The sequence below is a fragment of the Protopterus annectens genome, chromosome 1.part0 (genome assembly GCF_019279795.1).
Source record: "Protopterus annectens isolate FY-2018-M chromosome 1.part0, PAN1.0, whole genome shotgun sequence".
NCBI lineage: Eukaryota > Metazoa > Chordata > Ceratodontiformes > Protopteridae > Protopterus > Protopterus annectens.
Window position 1 is genome coordinate 844,596,219 of NC_056725.1, and position 21,436 is coordinate 844,617,654.

The 21,436-nt window shown below is 37.9% G+C and overlaps 1 protein-coding gene across 1 annotated transcript in view; it reads right to left on the reverse strand.

The window, feature by feature from the left end:
• The window catches only part of SYNJ2 (synaptojanin 2), a 1,514,156-nt gene extending 1,492,994 nt beyond the window's left edge, over positions 1-21,162 (reverse strand). Inside the window, exons 1-2 of the mRNA XM_044063657.1 lie at positions 20,977-21,162; positions 16,893-16,901 (exon numbers count right to left, since the gene is read on the reverse strand). Of these exons, the coding sequence (XP_043919592.1) occupies positions 16,893-16,901; positions 20,977-21,103 (136 nt within the window). The 5' untranslated portion in view covers positions 21,104-21,162. The remainder of the gene's footprint in view (positions 1-16,892; positions 16,902-20,976) is intronic.
• Positions 21,163-21,436: the final 274 nt, after the last annotated feature.

The following is a 21,436-nucleotide window of genomic DNA, read 5'->3' on the forward strand; positions in this document are numbered from 1 at the left end:
TGATCCCACTGGCCCAGCATTTGCAGTCCTCACCATTGTTTTGACTACCTGTGGAGAAGCAGGTCTGATAAAAGCTCCATCTTTGGTAACCACTAGGATATGTCCTGCAGGTGTCAAGGTTGCTTGTTTTAATCTCCCTCCTTCCCATTATACATCTCTTATTTCACAATGTCCAGTTCTGTTTTGCTGAGCTTCTAGTTTGGTAACAGAGAAAGTGGCCCTACTCTACTTTTTTGGCATTTTTCTCTGGAGAAAGTGTGCATGTTTGAATATTGTTTGAGCCTATTCCCCTTTCTTTTCTCAATTGTGTTAGATGATAACCTTAGAACTTTTTCTATCAGAATTTTTTTTTATTAATTTTCTACATCAGTGGGCTTGGGGCCCATTTTACTGGCAACATCAAGCCTTCTGTTCAGAAACTGTGCCTCCAGTTGCTGTTCCACTCACCTTATTTCTCTGAAGGTCTCAGCTGCAGCTAAAATTTGGTTAATACCAATCTCACCCTTTATTATGGGAAAGCATTTGATAGATTTGGGAAAAAAGTACATTCTTTTGTAACACATATTCTTGGTGGTCAAGGTCATAGTTCAGGCTTACCTTTTTTGATAATGTGAAAACTATTTTGGCTTCTGTTTTCGTCTTCTGAGGAAAAAAAAAAAAACATCTGTGTGTAACTTGATTGCTTGTGTGTCTCAAATGGCTTTCCACTGTTTGAAATGTGCTTATAGTAACTTGGGTTATGAGAACACAACCAATCTGGGGATGTCAAAGCTGGCATTTTGAATTTTGCCTTAGAGAGTTAGACTGCTGCAGAGGTCCTTGAAAGGTGAGATGAGAGAGGTAAGCTTATTTAGGGAATTTCTCAGATATTTTCAACCTTATTTCCTTCTCCAATTTTGTCAAGAGGTTTAATGCTACCTCTACAGCCTTTGCCAAAAAGCAAAACTGGTAAACTTGGCATGCTGCTGGTAAGCAGATGTTTAAAAAGCAACAGCAGGGAGGTTCCAAAAAAGGAGGCGGAATCCCTAGAACTAAGGACAGTATAATAAGTGTCGACTCACCTTCCCACCCTGGCAAATCCGTAATCCTCACAGAAGGTCTGAACCTCCTTTTCTCTCTTTCAGAACCACTGGTTCTGAAAGTAATCTATCAAGGTTACATATGACAGTGGGAGTCTCCCCTTCATCCACCATATCAAACTACCTTCTTTTTTCCTTCTGTCATTCAGCACCTGTTGAGGGGGGAGGGATAGAAGCAGTCCCTCTTCCTCAGCCAGGGTAAGGGTTTTATTAAAGAATGTTTGTGGTGCCAAAGAATGATGATTCATGGAGACTAGTTCAGGATCTTTCCTTTCTAAACGTGTTTGTGATAGTGCCGAAGTTCAGTGTTATGTGTTCACAACTGTTGCCTCTCATTTCTCTTTTGCGTTTTTTTATTGACGTTTGATTTAAAATATGCTTCTCGTGTTCATCAGTTGACAAAATTCTGCTCCAGGACTACATGCAAGAAGGTCAGAGGGTACAGATCAACAGAGTTGTTGCATCCAGATGATATGGCATTACAGCCAGACTGAGCAAGAACTTCAGCAAAGGATAAGGGAATGGAATGCTCCTCCGGGTGCTCCGGTTTCCTCCCACATCCCAAAGACATGCTGTAGGTGGATTGGACACACTAAATTGGCCCTAGGTGTGAATGCGTGCATGTGTGCCCCTTCTGTGGAAGGTTGGGTGCTGGGCTGACAACTCAACACCATAAAACTCCACTGCCAAGCATGAGCGGACAGGTGATCCGCTGTGGCGACCCCTAACCAGGAAACGCTGAAAGAAGAAGATATATATATATATATATATATATATATATATATATATATATATATATATACACACTGAACATTCTTCCAAGTCAAAACAGCTTCATTACACAGCAGAGGCCATTTTCTAGCCGAGCTAGAAGAGAAAAGAGCATAATCTTAAATGGGTCTATACACTTGAAGGCACAAGCAGTGCAAGGGAACACAATGATATGCCGTTTTAATCAAAAACAATAAAAATGTTTTATTCCCTTTCACGTTTTAAAATAAAGTAACAAATCATTAAAATGAAGTGCTTTCATCTCTGCTAATTCAGAAACTTCTTCAGAATACCATATCCAGCAATTAGAACACTTTTATACAGTCATCATTAAATACATGCCCCCTATTTTTCACAACAAGCCAACCAACAGCCACAATTTCATACGTATATAAACTGTGCAAGTAACTGTATCACATTTTATCACTTCAGAATCATCCAACATATAAATGTGAAATTATGAACATAGGTTGTAAAATATTTTACATTTGCATTACTCCAAATAAATAACACTTAGTGTTTAAAAAGAATAGCATAAAAGCCTTAAAATTCAAACTATTTTATCAACATAAAATGAATAAATAAATAACATTCACATATTTCATCTACATCCTAGTGATTAAACCCTCATCTTTCTAAAGCTTTAGGGGTATAGATTTTGTCTACATAACATCATTTTGCCACATTATGTAATAACATGCCAATAGTAAAATAATTCCACAGTTAAATCACTCGGGTATCAATGCAATCAGGTTATAACCATGATTTCAGATCATAAGTGTAGAAATGTGTTGCTTGGAATGCCTCTTTGCCTAAGCTTGCCGTCCAGCCATTTAACCTGATGTCACACCACAACCATCTTCACTACAATGAGTACTATTAGAAAGAGTCTCCAGAATCTTGACTCACAACTTCTTAGAGCAGGAATTCTGGACAAAGCCAAAAATAACTGGGGTACAAAGGCCCATAAAGAGAGACAAATTTAAAATATTGCTCTTATAAACTTAGAAAGTTAACAGAATAACAGGTGTTGCCTTAGCGTGCATTTTCTGAATGGTAAGAAATCTGTAACAAAAATATGTCTGTCATTGTTTAGTGACTTCAATACTCAACAATTTGCCAAAATTCAGCAATTTTATGAAGAACATACCAAAACATGAAGCAAAAACCTGGACAGTTAAGAGGTATATTAGGTGCAGATAAACAGAAAAAAATGGAGGCATATATCCAGCTTCCATACAGACACTACTCAAAACAAAAAGGCAAAGCTTACAATTACAAAACAAAACTTAAAATATAAACCAAATGGTGTCTAGATAATGGGACTGACATAACAGCCTCAATGTGAGAAACTTCTTACATGTCTATTAGACCACATGCTCTCATCACCAATAAAAAGCTCAGCAATACATTTAGTTGTTAAAAAACAGACATCAGTCCTAACCTTTCTATGCTGTAAAGTTTTAAATCAGTGGTAAGACTTTAACTATAGATAAGGATGTAAAACTGTAACACAAACATGAAAAAATATATAATTTGTTCAGATTGTTGTCATGTTATATATACATTTTATGCACCAAACCAATATAGAAGTCCACATATCAAAAATACAGCACTCAAGACAGCACAAAGATATCCCAATACCATGAAGCAAACACCACGAAAAAATAGTTTGGTACAAAGCCACCAGTTATTTGTAAAAATAATGACATCAAAAATTAATCAAAGAACATTTGAATCATTTATTGAGCATTTGCACCTGTGTTGGACAACCAACAAGCCTCCTCCGATCAAACTCAGAACAGTCATGTTTTGTACTAGGGATATACTCAATGCAATAGAGGGGTGAACCATCCACAGAAGCCATCATACAGACAGTTATGAAGGCTCTCTTTAACCATACTTGCATATGTGCCTTCAGCTCTACCCACTTGTGAGTGTGTACCTTTTCCCTCTGATCAAGGTACGTCAGGCTTTCTCCTAAGACTCTGGCCCTATGGTGTCCTTCCCATTTTGTCCCTGGGGCAAACCCACATAGCACCTTTCCTTCATCTGGGATATGAGCTATGGAGGAGTTTTTCCAGTAAGGCTTCAAGCCCACTTACTGCTGGTAAACGTGTGCACCTGCATCACCACAGTGACTACCTAGGTCTCTCTATCCTTTGCATGAGCATTTCTCCTCATATCTAGGTAAGGTTGGCATAAGTAGACAGATCCCTAACCCTTCCCAGCAGTGACATCTACTGTCCACATTTAAGGCATCTGCCCAGCAATGGACTAGCAGCTGAGCCAGCTGGGATCCACCATACCCTTCTAGAACAAAGGCTGAACTTTTCATTTTCCAGCCTTCCATGCCTGGCTATTCTAGTGCCTAAATCACTATTCAAACTCAGGTCTTCCATAATTAGGACTTTATTCCCCTTTATCACAGAGATGGACTTTGAAGGGCACTTGCTATTTTAAAAAGTGAGATTTTACATAGGTACACTCTATATTCTAACCAGTCTTTGTTCTGAGGTATATACAGACACATTTCTGTATTAGCAGCAGTCTTCATGATCTCCATCTATACTCCACAACAGGTCCATTATAGCAGGAAAAGAGGCAATTCAGGCAGACGTTGTATGACCTCCTCAAAAACAGACAATATGAAATAATTTTGATAAAGGGTTATCTGAATGCTCATATCCAAACCAACAGAACTTGATATGTAAGAAATGTTTAGGTTCACATAGCTGGGGCTACATGAATCATGAAGGAAAGGCTGCTCCAGAATTCTGTCCAGCGGATAACTTATTGATGGCTAACATCTGGTTAAAAAAAACAGAACTGCTGGCAAGGTCACATACAAGAGTGATCAGCAAGCAACAAAGAAAGAGGGCATTGGGATTGAAAAAAAAAGAGAAGAGAAGGATTGGACTTCAGCATAACAACAACTACTCAAGGTCAGATAGTCGGCAAACAAAGACTAAGAGAATCAAACCATGTACCATAGGAACTCCAGCTTGCAACCTTAACCTCTGCACAAACTGTCAGACATTACTGCACAAACTGTCAGACATTACTGGTTGCCATAATCAGCTATGAGCAGTGGTCAGAGGCCCCAAGATCAGAGTCAAGGCTGAAGACCTGGAAGTTGGCTGGCACAAAGGCATAGGACTTCAAGGAAATACTCAGGGCTCTAGTATCACAGATGAAGGGTCTTAAAACAGCATGTGTGAAAATGACAGTACAGATCTACTGTCAAGTCAGGTTTTGAAATAAACTACATAAGTCTAGGAAATTAATCAAATGAAGGAGGAGCAGGACTTCCAAGATGGATGCACACTGATCAACAGCTTAACTTCAGCTCTCCCTGTTTGAAGAGACAGATGAGTGCCACTGAAACTTTTTCTTTTTGTGGGTAAAATGTTATTACTGGTTAGTAAGTACACTGCCTGGATGCCAGCAAAGAAGACATGAAAGAAAATCAACTATAGAAGCTGAAGAAAAAAAAAAACACTATCTAGAAAGGATAATGCAACTGTTCAGCAAAAATCAGTTTAAGCTTTAGCTTTGGTTCAACAGATGCTTTCCAGCAATTTAGAGGAAAAAATAAATCAAACGTACTCAGATGTGATTAAAACAAGTTCAACACTGAAGGAATATATCAACTCAAATAACACAAGGCTGGAAAAAATAGAAACTGAAAACTGCAAATATCAGAAGTTGAACTGAAGAAAAAGCTGGCTGACTATGAGAATTCTCAAGAAGATTTGTTTCAAAACATAGTAAAATCAGAAGACAGTGCGCACAGAGAAAACATTTTCTGCTGTACTAGAGAAACTGTAAGGAAGAGATAAAAGCCCAAATAAGCAAATGGACTGATGGTCCACAGCAGGATTTGTTAATTGAAAGGTCCCATTGAGTATATGATCCAAACTGGGCAATGAGAAAGCAGCCAAGACCTGTATTAGAGAAGTAATCATACCAGCAGAAAGAAATTATCTTGACAATGCTGTGGCAGAAGGACAAAGGATTAAAAATTGGAGACAACAGAGCATTTGTAGAAAATTACTATTTACTGTACACCAGGCAGAAGAGAAGCAGATTTATTCCAGCAATCAGGGAATGTCAAGAGGCAGGTATGAGATTCAAGCTGCTGTATCTGGCTGTCTTCAGAGTATTTTGTCCTGGAAGATCAAAGTTATTTTTGATGAAGAAAAGGCTAAGGAGAAAATGAAGTTTATCCAACAAAAAGTGAGTCACTAAATAGAAGGGGAATCTGCATCACATTCTCCTGACATTAAGGTTCATACAGACTTTGCCAGTGAAATATTTTTCAGTGTTCCAAAGGAAAATACTTCAGAGACAGAAAAAAGCACATGATTTGACTAGAAGAATCAGAAGTACCTTGGCCTTGAACCAGAGTCTGGTGTTGAGAGATGGAGATGAAAAGGAAGAAGACCAGCATCACTGAAATCAGTGAACAAATGAGAGACTATAAAGCATCAATCACATTTGTGAAATATGGCTTGCAAGAAAAAGTGACTTAGAAAGAATGGACTTTTGTTGACTTTGTAAAACTTGTAGGTGGACTGTAAAATATACATCCCACTTTATGTTATTAATGTTTAGAAGGCCATTAAAAGGGGGAGGGTACCTGTAAGCAAAAGAATTTTTGTTTTTAGTGTTTATATAACACATTTTGACATACAAAGCAGTTTTGTGTAGTGTGTAGTCAAGGGTATTTTAAATGCGGGCAGAGTGTCTTTTCATTGGCAGTTGTAGGTGTCAAAGATATTAAAGTAAACAAGCACTTTTTAGTGGCAACAAATGTAGGCTTTACGGTACAGCAAGAAACAAAAAGGCTAGACAAATGTAAGTTTAATGTTACTAGGCTGGGTGAAGGTGGGATGCAAAAGTGCACTGATTATACCATGTCTACAATTAATATATTTTCTCTTATTTTTACAAGGCTGAATGTTAAGATGAATGCTTTGGCTTAAGCTATAAACAATTTTTGTCTAACAAACAGGCTTTAAAAATAAGACAGCATTTTCCATGGCTTTCATCATTCTAAGTTTCTTACAACTGCAAAGATATTAGTTTGATTTTTCCCTATCAGCAAATGTTCAGTGGGAGTCAACAAGTCTGCAGCTGAAGTTAGCTGTACATTCTGCTCTGAGTGAAATGTACAAAGATTCATTGCCAAGTACTTTTCAGTGGAAACATGCAGTCTGCAGGTGCTAGCAATCAATATTTTTAAACACCTTTAACGAATTATCACTTATGACACAGGCAATTTTACATTTATACAAAAGCAATCAAACTGTATTAACAAGTCCACATTTACAAACATTATACTTCACATATATTACTACCCATCATATAACCTAAGCAATGTTAAACAATTTATTCAGTTCCTGCCCTTGTTTTAAACAAGAAACATCTTTATTAAACCATCACTTATGACATAGGTGATCATATATCTATATAAATGAAAGCAATCCACACCAACACAATCCTAGCTGCAAGCATTTTACATCACATACCATACTAACACTCCCAGTTGTGAACATTATACATCACTTATAATCTACCCAGTCATTTTCAGTGAAACATTACACAGCTCATGTAGTTTGCTTCTACCCTTTTCTAAACATCTCAATTCCAGTAGTTTTATTTCTGTTGCTATATTCACTACTTCTAGTAGAGCTGGTTTAGATTTTGATTTCCATTTTCTAGTAACTGACGTTTTGGCAGCCATCATAATTAGACACAACAAGGCCTTGGTAGCCACCATAGACACAGCGAGGCCTTACCATGTCTAGGCAATTCCGATTCTGTATCACAGCTCAGAAAAAGCATCTCTCTCGTCACACTGCCAATACAGCATCTCTGACAGTGCACCCCACAGGGAATCCTTAAAGTCGGCCAACTCACCACACTCCTAGAAAATATGTTCCAAATTACCTCTGTCTTCCCAGCCACACCCCCAACATTTGCTATCTACATGAGGAAAAAATTCTCTGACGTCTGCCTGGGGTATAAAAATATCTATGTAAACATTTCCAAGCAAAAATACTAAATCTTTTAGATTTTGTTGTATATCTGGGAATACACATATATCCTCCCATTATTTCTTTGTGAACTGCATATCTCATCTCTTTTCCAAATCCTTTCTAAGTTCCTCTGATTGCATGATAACTATAAGAATCAATATTGTATATGCTCTACTATTATTCTTTTTTTTAATGGCAGCTTCTGTCTAGATTCTAGTAAAAACTCTACCAGTGCTGGTCTTTCATTTAGGACCCCCCCCCTCTATTTCTTTCAATTTGCCTATACTCTGATATCAGTCCTTGATAGGGAAGGCAATCTCTAACCTGCATTCTTAGCGTCTTCCCATTGTATCATCCTTCCCTCTCTAGTTATTTGCTCCCAGTACCTTGTTTCTTTGCCAGTTTTATCCAATAAATTCCAGTCCCCCCTCTTGCCTATTGTCTATTTCTTAATTGCAGTCACCCCTATCAGCAGACTCTCCTTTCTCCACTCCCGTGTTGGCTTAGTTCTTAGGATACTTTCTGCTATTTTATAGATATAATATTCTCTACGATTACGGTTATTCTCCTTAAAGGCCTACATCCAAAATTACAGTCTTTACTTGTTTCTTGAGCTTCCCTCCTGTTTCATTATCATCATTTTCCATTTTGAATTACAGTTTTCTGTTTGTGCTACGTATAGGAGCCTTAACTGTGTAGCTCTGAAATACCCCTTCAAATCGGGTAATCCCAATCCACCCTGTTCTACTGGAAGAATCAACTTATCCCACTTGACTATTGCAGTCTTCCCCTCCCAGATAAAGTCCTTCAGCTCTTCATTAACTGCTATCCACAACTTATTGTATCTCTGACGTCTCGGCCACAGCCTTCAAGGAGTACAAAAAACATATAAAAATGCATCTCTATATATACATCTGTCAATAAATCAATCGGCTCAATTTCACAATAGTGATAGTAAAGGTTTAAAATGATGTGTATTGGAACAAATTAAATATTGTAAATATGGTGATTTAAATATTAAGCAACAATTGCTACACAAAGACGCTGTATACATTCTTAAATTTAAAACTTTGTGTCCTAGAGGTCTGAATGAAGATTTTAATTGGAAAATGCTGCTGAATTAATTAATTGTTTTAATTAGGAAGTTAATTGAGCCAATTGATTTATTGACAGATGTATATATAGAGATGCATTTTTATATGTTTTTTGTACTCCTTGAAGGCTGTGGCCGAGACGTCAGAGATACAATAAACTGTTTGGTGGATTTTTTCTGTTGTTCGTTTTTTATACTTGGACCCCAGCTGTTGTTCCTATGCTATCCACAACTTCTCTTCTAATTGATAAAATATGCCTGGCCTGTGTATAAGACTATTGAGACTAAAAACATTTTAGCTGCTTGTATCTTACTATCGATATCCATATAACAAAGCTACCATTTTCATTTTATCATGTCCCCATAAATATGGATATTGCTGAACCACTTCATATGCGAGTACATAATTTAACGCTATTGTCTTTGTTTTAGCTTCATTAATTTTGTATCCCAAAATTATTTGAAACAGCCTCAAAATGTTTATTTATTTTATTTTACATTTGTTGACTGGGTTTGTCCGACTGAGCTGAATAGCCCTTTTTCAGTGGAGGCCCGGGGAGAAAAGCTCCATCATATTATACAATTATCATAAAACAGGAGCATTAGACAGCAGTATTACAGAATTCTTACAAGACATTAAATAGTAAAACCATGTTAAACAGTATCAATAATCAGCAGTATTCCAGAGTTCTTACAAGATATTTAAGTAGAAAACAGAAACGAATATAATTTTTGGTATAAGTGGTTACAGTACTCAGTATAGTTATAATGTCAGTTGCACCTAGGCGAGACAACTACTACTGAATGTTTCTCTGAGGCATTAGCTGTATAGGTTTTGGAAGACAGTTGAAAGACTAGTCAGAGAAGGCTAGAGAGAGTTTGGGAAGAAGGAGTACAGGGCAGGAGGTAAACTGTTGGTTGGATAAGAGGGGATGCTTAGGGAGGGTGAGTACAGTGGCAGGACCAGTGATTTTTAAAGTACTCTTTGGTAGCTGCCTTAACTTGTTTAGGATGTGTGAGGGTCCCAATTTTAGTGGGGGCCTGTTCCAAGCAATGGTGGGATGATAGCAGTAAATGTTACATCCAAATTTAGTCCCGGGTTTGTAGATTTGTAACAGGTCTTGGTTGAAGCTCCGGAAAGGTCTGGTGGGAGAGGAATGGGAGATTAGAATAGATAGTGTTGGGACAGTATGAAGGCTGGTATAGAAGCTGGTGGGGTAATTCAAACCAGTTTAGGTGTTTTAGAGAGACAGTGATGGGATTTGTAGGTTTGTTGAGCAGCAAATCAAGCTATCTTGTTATAGGTGGATTCATCAAGTGAAGTAGGTGGATTCAACTTTGGTTAGGAGTGAGGAGTTGAGATTTGTGAGAATTTGAGAGCTATACATTAGAATATGTAGAAGGTAAGCATGGGAGAGAGTAATTTTGGCTTCAGTGGTGAGAAATTTCTTGTTTTGTTAAAGGAGCCCTAGTTTCTGATGAGTCTTCTTGATGCAATTATTAACATGTAAGTCAAATTTAAGTTGATCATTGATGACACCTAAGAGTTTAGTGATGGATTCTACCTAGATTGGAGTATTATTGAGAGACAGTATGGAGAAGGAAGATTTAATGTTGTTAATGTTTTTGGGGAGGAAAGGTAACAGCTTATTTTTTTAGGTTTAAGGATGAGCTGGTTATTGGCGAGCCAGGTTTCAATTGAGTTAAAGATTGTCCGAGTAGATGAGAGGTGCTCAGAGGGAGAGTGGGCAACGGCGGTGACTGTACAGTCATCTGCATATTGAACTAAGGATGACAGAGGGCAAGAACTATAGAGCTCGATTCCTGCTATAACAAAATAGCAAAATTTGCTGCTAATATACCCAACAGGACCCATCATTGCCTTGTTCTTCAAAAATTATATTGGCTTGAATTTCCCAATCTTTTATTGCTCAATTAGCTTACCACTGCCCAGTGTATTATCCACAAACCTGAAAACTGCCCTGCACTCTCCAACCTAGTGCAACTAAATACCAACCCCAGGACCCTTAGATCATCCAATAAACTTATACTCAAGGTTACAAAGTCCCATAATTACTTTGGTGATTCTCTCATCTCCTTCAAAGTAGCCAAACAGTGGAACCTATTACCCCAGAATATCTTAAAAAACACAGATAGTCATAGCTTCAGAAAACTCCTAAAGGAATACCTTACTCAACAAAGGTTATGCTCCCGTAATACTCCTGGCTAGTTTCTCATGCCTTCGATCAAATGTTTTCTATTCTGCTATCTTCTTGTCTTACTTCTTCCAAATGAAAATGCCACAATGGTTTTAGTTATATATCTAATGAGTTTCATATTGCTGTCTGTAATAAGGCTCAAGAAATGTAATGTTTTCTGTTTTACATTCACCTTTTTTAAATTGTGATTGTTGGCAACTGTCAAACATTTTTTGTATATTGTTTGTAAATCTTTTTAAAAAATGTTGTAATCTTTTTGTACTATTGTTATGGAGCTTATCTCTCCGTGTCTCCACTGAAAACGGGTTACTTGCCCAGCCAAACTCTACCCGGTTAACAAATGTAAAATAAATAAATAAAGATATTAAAAAGTAAAGGCCCAAGTATAGATCCTTGAACATCCATTTTAACAGGAAGAGGAAGACAGAGTGTGGAGTGCCATCTCACTGACTGTGATCTGTCAGTGAGGTAGCTAGTGAACCATGCAACAGTATCAGAGGGGAAGTTAAGTTTATGCAGCAGAAGAGAGTGAGAGATGGTGTTGAAAACTTTTGAGAGGTATAAGAATAGGCAATAGAGAAGTCTGTGGTCATCTCTGACTACAGAAACTGCGTTAAGGAAGGATAATAGAGCTGTAGTAGTGCTATGTTTAGGTCTGAAGCCATTTTGAGTGGGTGTAAGCAGATTTTCCTGTATTAGATATTGCATAACTTATGTATACATTTTCCAGTACTTTAGAGAGAGGGGAGAGGATAGCGATATGTCAGAGGAGTTACCTCCTTTGTGACTAGGTAGAGTATAGAATTGTTTCCGGATGGAAGAGACTTTACACTCAGAGATGGAGCGATTAAGATAGATACAGGAAGAGCAAGAGAGTCAGCTGCTAGTTGAAGAAAAGAGGAAGGGATGTTGTCAGCTGATACTGAGCATAGTTTTAATTTGGAGAGTAGAGTTTTGATGTAGCTTGTAGGTACAGGTTTGAGAGAGATGGTATTAGGGGAGTTAGTAGCAGGAGCAATTTCTGAGGAGTTAGAGGTGTTGGTAATACAGGAGGTAGGGTTAAGTAGCTTAGATATGGAATCAATAAAGTAGGTATTAAATGTTGTGGCAGTTTCTTCAGGTGTCCTGTCTGGGCGTGGGTTGGGGGAACTAGGATTACCAGGATGTAATATTTGGTTAATAGAGTTCCAGAATTTTTTAGGATTAGATCTTAAGGCTGTGAAAGGTTTGTAATAGAAGTCTTTTTTATCTTTATTAATATGTTTTTAGTCAGATTTCTGAGTTCTTTATATTTTTGCAAATCTGCAGGGAGCTTAGTTTGCGACCATTTTTTCCATAACCTGTGTCTGGTTTTCATAAGGGTACGAGTGGCTTTCGATAGCCATCGACAGTGTGAGGGGGGGACAAGTAAGTCTAAGATGCTAAGGAAGGTGCAGTTGAAAGCCAGAACTGCTTCTTCAAGTGGGAGTTGGGTAAGGAATTTCCAGTTTACTCTAGAGAGGAGAGCATTAAAGTTTTCTGGGTGGAGGTTAGAGAGTTTGCGACAGGTAATAAATCTGGGTGGTTTAGACAGAGAAGTGGGGAGTGAACCTAACACTTTTATTGGGGAGTGATCACTCATGGTGTTTGGTAGGGTTTCAGGGTTATGATATTTGGAAGGATTAGAGACAAATAGACAGTCAGTAAGAGTGCTGTGTGAGAGTTGCTTGTATGGGTAGGTTGGGAGTTTAGTTGTGTAAAGCTATATAAATTAATGTGAATTGCCGAGTTTGGATGTCAGAGAGTTAACCAGTTAATATTGACATCCCCAAGGAGGATGGTTTAATTGGGAATATGTTGAGAAAAGTATGAGAGAATGTTTTCCGACAGAGGAATGTTATCTCCTGGAGAAATACAGATGGCTGCTACTGTGATAGTAGTGTAGTGACTGTGTTTAAAGTTAGCTGTCAGTAATTCAGCACGGAAAAAAGGATGGAATCGGTTTCATAAGACTTTACAGAGTGAGGTGATTAGAGTAGACAATGGCAACCCCACCCCCTTTTCTGTTTTGGCTATCTAAAAGAAGTATATTATAACCAGGGGGAGAATGTCTTTATCAGGGTTTTGGGGTTCTAGCCAAGTTTCTGTTAGGGTGACGATATCAGGGGTGTGGATGGATATCCAGGCATGGAGTTCACTAACTTTGTTTAGAATACTTTGAGTATTCATTGAGTAAAAGGAAATATGTTTGTTTGGAAAGGATAAGTTTTTTGGGTAGGGTGAGGTAATATTATTCGTGATGGGGTGAGGGATGGGACCAGGATTTGGATGTACATCTCCTGACAGAAGCAGGGCTTCAGGGGGTAGTACAGTTTGTATTTAAGTGGGTAACAGATCAGGTACTTTCTCTTAGTTTTAGATGGTAGAGAGTGAGGGGAAGGAATTTTGATTTTAGGAAGAGGGATATTCATAGAAAAGACAGATGAGGAGATAGTTATTGATGCTGAGGAGAAGTGACACTTTTAGCATAGAGATTAGTGGGATCTTTATGAAGTGGAGGTAACTGTGTGTTATATAATGTAAGAGTGAGAAGGAGAAATAATGGAGGCAAGAGGAGAATAGAGACGCCTGAGATAGCTATGATCCAGGGGGGAAGTAAATTTGGGATGGAGTAATGAGTGGGTAATGTCTCTTTCTGGTTTTGTCACGTATAAAATAGTATTATCTGCAAATAGAGCCAGCTTTTCTTGACTGCCATTCCAATTATACCCTTGAATTTCTGAGTCACTTTTTTTTTTTTGCCAATGCTTCTAAATATAATGCAAATTAAAGGGAAAAGAAGACATCCCTGCCTGGGTCCTCTGCTCAAGCAGAAATTATCAGAGAGGACCCCACCAACTTTAATTTTTGCCTCCGATCCCTCATATATCCTCAATCAAACTTTTTCAGGAAATGCAAATGCTTCCATCGCCCTGCTTACTCTGTCAAATGCTTTCTCTGCATGAAGACCCACCAACAACAAGAAAAAGAGATGCAATTAAGTAGTAATGGGAATTACTCGACAAAGATTAAAGTATTTCAGAATAAGGGGAATCTCACAGACCAAGAAGAGGTGCAAATGCAGGGTGCTTAAGAGAAAATAAAAGAGTATCTGACTAATATGCACGAGATTTTATAAAGATTGTTGCAGAAAATAGAAAGGATTGATGCCAAATTTAGGGAGCCTATTAACAACAAAAATGACCAGAGATCCTGTAGAGGTTTTAGAGATATTTTGGAAATTTTATGAAAATTTGTATAAAGCACAGAAATGTGGAAATCAAGAAAGAAGACAAATGGAAATATTTCAGAAGACTTAGCTACACAAGCGTTAGCGGTACTGCTAGCAGTTGAGATGGGAAGAGATAAAAACAGTGATGTATAAATCGACCTTCAGAAAAGTCTCTAGAAACAGATGGTGCTCCTTTGGAATTTTGGAAGTTACAGGGGAAGAAAGTGATAAAGACCTGAAAGATTTTGTTTAATAGTATTTTAAAAGGAGGGAAAACAACAAAAACTTGGAAGAAAACTGTGGTGGCTATATTAGCTAAGACAAGTAAAGACCTATCAGACCCAGCTTCATACAAATTTTGGAGAGGAGGCAAACATTTGACAACATTAATAGAACAATGTTGATCCAGACAGAAGAAGAATGTAATAAAATACTGCTGTTATTGGTGGGTCTTAAAGCAGCAAAAGTATTCAACAGAATAAGCTTGGATTGTACAAGTAGGGCAATGGAAGCATTTGCATTCTCTAATACAGTCAAAATTAATTTGAAAAATATATGAAGAATTAGAGGTAATAATTAAAGTGGGAGGGTTCCTCTCTGATAAACTGTGTTTGAACAGGGGAACCAGACAGGGGTGTCCTCTTTCTCATTTATTTGTTTTATATTTGCAGCCACTGGCAAAGAAAATAAGGGACTCAGAAAAGCAAGGATATAACTGGCATGGTAATCAAGAAAAGTTGGCTTTATTTCCAGATAATATTGTTATGTACCAGAAACAGACATCTCAGTGTGTGAAACATTGAGACAGTTTCCAAATCTTTTCTGGATATAAAATTAATGAAGATAGAAAAAAAGGGTATAGCCATAAATTATGCACCCACACAGGAACTGGTTAAGCAAAATACCCATATCATTAAGGACACGATAAGATGAAGTATTTAGAAGCATGGATTAAAAGGGCTTCTGCTATGGCAGCTAAGGATATGTGGGAAGACACTACACAAAACATAATGCAAAAAACAAGAAATTGAAAGCTTTTGTTTATGGATATGGATGGCAAGATACAAGCACTGGAAATGTTATTTCCTTTAATTTTATATACAGGCTAAGCAACCACAGGAGAAGCTGTGGACAATAATTAAAAAAGAGATGAAGGAATTTATTTGGGAGGGGAAGAGGGCAAGAGTTAAGTGGGATAAGCTTATTCTTCCAGCAGAAGAAGATGGTATAGGATTACCGGATTTTGATACTTTAGAGCTTCACAGCCAAGGCTCATATACAAAACACAAGCAGAAAGTAAAGCAACGTGGAAGGGGATCATGATGAAAAGGGAGGATTTAAGAAATAAGATAAGGTATCAGAAAATATTTTATGAATTAAGCCAACATGAGGCTTAAGAAAGGCGATTTCACAAATAGGAATGACTGCAAGTAGGGGGTACACAAAATAGGTAAGAGGGGGGCTAGAAGTTACTGGAGAAAACTGTCAAAGAAGCCAACGTACTGGCAGCGAATATAGAGAGGGAAAGGTAACAGAATGGGAACAGGCCAAGAATTCAGGACTGCCTTCCTTGATAAAGATTGGTATAGGACTATAGGCAAACAGCAGGAGGTGGGGGAATCTTAAGTGAAATACCTGCTCTGGTGGGGTTTTTAGTCTAATGTAGAACACAGCCTGCTGTTAAAAAGGGACAATTAGTGGGACATATAAAATATTGCATGATAACAATAATTAATCAGAAAAAGTTAAAAAAGATTGGGAAGTGAGACTGGAAAAGTGATTTACAACAGAACAAGTCAAATACTGCTACACAATTCTATCCTATCTCAATACTTCTCATTTTAGGTAAAATACTGGAAAAAATATCTGCAACCAAACTACCGCTTATTTACATCAATACCTTCTTCTATCCAGGAAGCAACATGAATTCTCGTCTGGACGGATTTCCACAACAGCTCTCTGCTCCCTCACAGATGACAGCCTATCCAATATGGACATATGCAACTAGACAGAATCAGTCTTTATTAACCTCACAAAAGCCTGCTTTTCTTCTTTTTTCCAAATATCTTTATTTAGATTTTAATTTTTTTAAACTTCAAAACAAACAAAAAACTTTCTTCTGACCACACCTTACTATTTGAGAAATAAACTGAAATAGGCATTAGTGATGATGCAAGACATTGGTTTGTAGACTTCCTCACTAACAGATCTTTCAAAGTGAAAGTAAGCACCACCACTTCTGAAACAGCTCCTCCTATAAAAGGAGTTCCCCACGGTTCTACTTTAGCCCCTCTGCTCTTTTCCATATTTAATCAAGAAGCTCCTACCTGATCATCCTTAAATAGCTCCAATTAATTTATGCAGATGACATGGTCATCTACAGGTCAAACAAATACACTCCGTTATATAAACTTAGCTCGAAGACAACCTCCAAACTGTCAGGGGCTGATAGGCCAGAAACTTATACTCAATCCCTCAAAAACAAAACCAATACTATTTGAAAACAACCAAAAAAATTGCCAAAGCACCCAGCTTCCTTAATATTAAAGACGTTAACAATATCACTATAGAAACTACCGCATCCTTTAAATACCTTGGCGTTTGGCTAGACCACTCTGTTAACTTTCAACTACATATTCAAAACATGCAAAAAGATCAACACGCTACTGTTCTGGGCAAACAAGCTATCGCCTCCTCTGTCCAAGCCAAATATGTACTACCCTCTACAGCTTCAGCCTCAAAGAAAAACATTGCCACCTTACAAACCTCCAAAAAAATCTGCTGGTCCATTACTAACTCCCCCAATAAGGAACACCACTGCCTAACTCTTGCTAAAGCTAAATGGCCCCCAGTACATTTGACAGCCAACCTCCTACTAGGATCACTAATTCACAAAGCCCTTTCTCCTGAGACATCGCCCCCTCTCACACAAACTTTTCACAAAACCCCCAAATACAATCTCGAAGTTCTCTCAAAATCTCAATTCACCCTACTAACCCCAAAAAGGAAACTCTATTGCAAGGAACATACATTCTCAACCCTAGCACCTAAACTATAGGACTCCATTCCCCTCTCACTCTGAGATGTCTAAAAGTACTCAAACTTCACAAAACAGCTCAAAGAAATCTCAATACTTCTCATTTTAGGTAAAATACTGGAACAAATATCTGCAACCAAACTACCGCTTATTTACATCAATACCTTCTTCTATCCAGGAAGCAACATGAATTCTGGTCTGGACGGATTTCCATAACAGCTCTCTGCTCCCTCACAGATGACAGCCTATCCAATATGGACAAAGGCAAAGTGCAAGCTGTACTCACGGAGGTCATGTTACATGAACCCTGCAACTCTATCGGACACCCATTTATTCCTAGATCATCCTTCTTTATTCTCATCTTGTCATCCCCTTTACTTACTGCCTCTCATTCAACTTACTTCCCTCTTATGTTTGCAGCTCTCTCACACTTCTAATTAATCTTCCCTCTGCAAGCCTCTCACACCTTTTCTCTATCTTCTCCCCATGGTATCCTTTCTTGCAACTACTCTCACTTGCCTCTTCTAATGTCTTCATACCTCCCTATACAATGATATGCTGCTATCCCTGTAGCATAAGCCATCTCAGTCATTATGGCTACATCTTACAAAGCTCAGCTAAGCATAATTCCATTTTTCCATCCACGGTTTGACACTGTTAACCCCTTCTCGAACTAAATGTTGTAGCATTTTACTGCATCTGTAAATGTACACATATACTTGTTTTTTTAGCATATCCTTGCATCTGTAAATATGTTTTGTTTATTTCTAATTAACAACATAAAAAAGTCTGCTATTTTCACCATTTTCCTGAAACTCAGAAATATTCAGAATAACAAAAATCCATATACTATGAAGAATATGAAGTTTAACTATTACCAGGAAATAATCTCAAGAAGTGCAACTTATGTAGAGCCATTTTACACTATACAGTTTTGCTTTATATTTACAGTTCATAGTATTGCTCCATGTCAGTGAATTACTTTTCAAGAAACTCACGGATGTGCTACTTTCTGTATATCACAGAAAATGTCTCTTTTATGTCCAAGCCAAATATTTTTTATGGAAGTTACCTCCTTTATATGTAAAGCAAAGTTCTAGGGCCTTCTTTACATATACCCTTGAAAATGGATGGCCCTTCAAGCCCTGACTGAAAGGGGTAAAAATTAGTCATGCCAATGAATACTTAAGATTTGGTGTATTGTGGTTAGGCTACTACTCGTCTTCTGGATCAACAGCCTAGCATTGATCTCACATTATTTGTGTAGTTTTTACTATTCTCAACATGGCTTTGCTTTGGTAGCATTGCTGTTAAAAGTTTTTTTGGACCAGTTCACTTACCATATTATAAAATAAAGGAAAACGTCTAAATTGTATTCAAATAAAGCAAATACATTGTTGTTTTTCTTGAAAGAGGGAGGTTTAAGACTGAATGAGGAACAGGAAAAATGTTCCAAAAATCAGATACAACAAAATAATGATCAGACATCTCCAGGAAAAAACTAAGGGAGTCATGGTTTTCAATAACCAGTAACGGAGCCTGATAAATTGACAGAGATATTCAGGACCAAAAGGTTGTTGGGACTCAACAATGTGAATACCATTCCAGTTCTTAAAAATAAATGATATATTCATATGTGAAAACCAGGCTAACTGCCCTGATGGATCATTTTAAGCTTAGCCAATAATGAGAGAGTCAAACTTGGGACCTTGTGTCTATGAGGTAAAGGCCTTAACCAATATGCCATACACACCCCTATCAAATTATCTCCACTATGCCTTTTTAAGTAGAGTTGTATTTCAGAAACATAATGGAAAAGTTTTTCAAGATTCATAGATAATGTTCCTCCTCAAAGAACAGGCTCCGTAAAGGCCATCCCTCTGCTGTAGCACTTATGGTAAACATTATTATGGTAGTATGGTATTATTTAACTTGTGGTAAAAAGTAGAAAATACGGGTTTACTCTGAAGGATGGAAATTGGTTTACAGTGGGCAGCTGATATTCAGCACCCTTTTCTGTGTACTTGTCAAAGTTATGGAGATAGTCTTGTGAACTCATGTAAGAAACCATAAATACTGCCTACTTTTCCATCAGAACAACCTGCTTGGGAAACAAATGCATTCTTGATAAATGTCAAAACTTAAAATATCCAAGATTTGGCTAGATATACATTATTCTTTACTACTGTACCACAGGGATGTAAGATGGGCACTGTCTTCAAAATAAGTAGCTCATGGTTGCCACCTGGAACAAATACAGTGAAAGGGTCAGGATTACAGCTATCAAAATTATATGTGCTAGTGACATTGAGGACAGCTGTTTGCTCCTAATTCCACCAATCTTCAATGCATTAAATAAGTACACTGCTAATAAACATACACTATAGTTTTCCTTCTAAACTACTAACCTGCCAACCTATACAAAGAAAGAGAAAAGAGATAGAGGGACAGAGATAATTCGATAGTAGCAGCCAGGCACAAATGAATATGTGGTGTCATGACAGTCCACCAGCAGTCTAGCTGTGGACAACTACAGAAGAAGAACGAAGCTACTCGAATCACAAGACGTACGTCTTACTGCCATTACCCCATTAAATATATATGTATACATATGTGTGTGTGAGTGAGATGACGAGAGAGAAAAGCCTTTCACGCGCGCGCACTCAAACAAAAATATAACTGCATTTACTCAGGAAGCCAACTTTCTAAAACTACAGTGTGACCTGTCATCGTACTACTCAAAGCCGGTTGTACACTTTAACTGCCATGTTCGAACCCAGAAAGTCAGCATTAGTACTACTGCGGACGGTAATCTCTATCTGAAGAAAACACTGCCGCTTATACAAAAGTCACCTGGGTTTCAGCACACTTGAGACAAGCGACTTCACAGTTACCTTAAAGAAGGTCCCTTGGATATTCACCAATAACAAAGAATAATCGGCAATAACGAGGACATAACCACATTTTGTACATGACATTACAAATTTATTGAGGTGAGAAAAAGAGTACACAACTGTGGACTAACCCGTTTCCCAAAGAGATTATCGGGAAATCCCGCAATGGGATTCCCGCAAGAATGTATAAGGTAAGGGGGTTCCCAAATTCCAAAATGCATGACTAAAACTTCCCAGTATATCCCCAATTAAAATGCTGGGTGGAAATGAAATACAAATGACATAATGCAATAAACTGCCCAATTTTCGCCAGTATTCACCATAAGCAAAATACATATTAAGTACTAAGAACAATTATTGAATAAACAGCAAAAGTATACTTGGCATAAGAGTACACAACTATCTAATCCGTGCTCAGTCTAAATGAGATGTTGGTGCTTTGTTTTACAAAAATATTAGCACTCCAATAACCAGAACGAGGGATTTTTTCTTTACAGTACGACTGCATGAAATTTCAAAACACAAAGAATGAACAGCCACGCCTGACTGTACATTAAGCTGGAAAATACAAAGAATTCGCGTTCCTTACTTAACAAGACTGCAGCTCCCGCCTGAAAGAGCAAGTACTCCTCCCTGTTCCTGGACTCCAGTAAAGTACTGTAGAAACAGCCAGGCTCCTGCTTCAGGTGCACACGAAACCCCCTGCTCAAAGCCATAACAAGTTAGTGAAGTCAAGACACCGAACTATACAAGCATAACATCAGAACATTTTACACATGAAACTCCCCACGGAAGTTAGAACTATAAACCCGCCCTCGTACTCATCACTATTAGAGCCAGCACTGTGTGTCCCGAGGGTATTAAAAATAGAGGGGCTGGATTTCAGACAACAACACACCGTAATCAGGTACAATTATTATCGTTGTGTTTCCAGGTCTTGGAGTGTCATTACATTTTACATACAACGTACAGTCTTAATATTAGTCAGCATGTAACTGCCATAAACCGCATGGCATGTTACGTCACCAAGCAAGCAGGTAGCGCAGGGA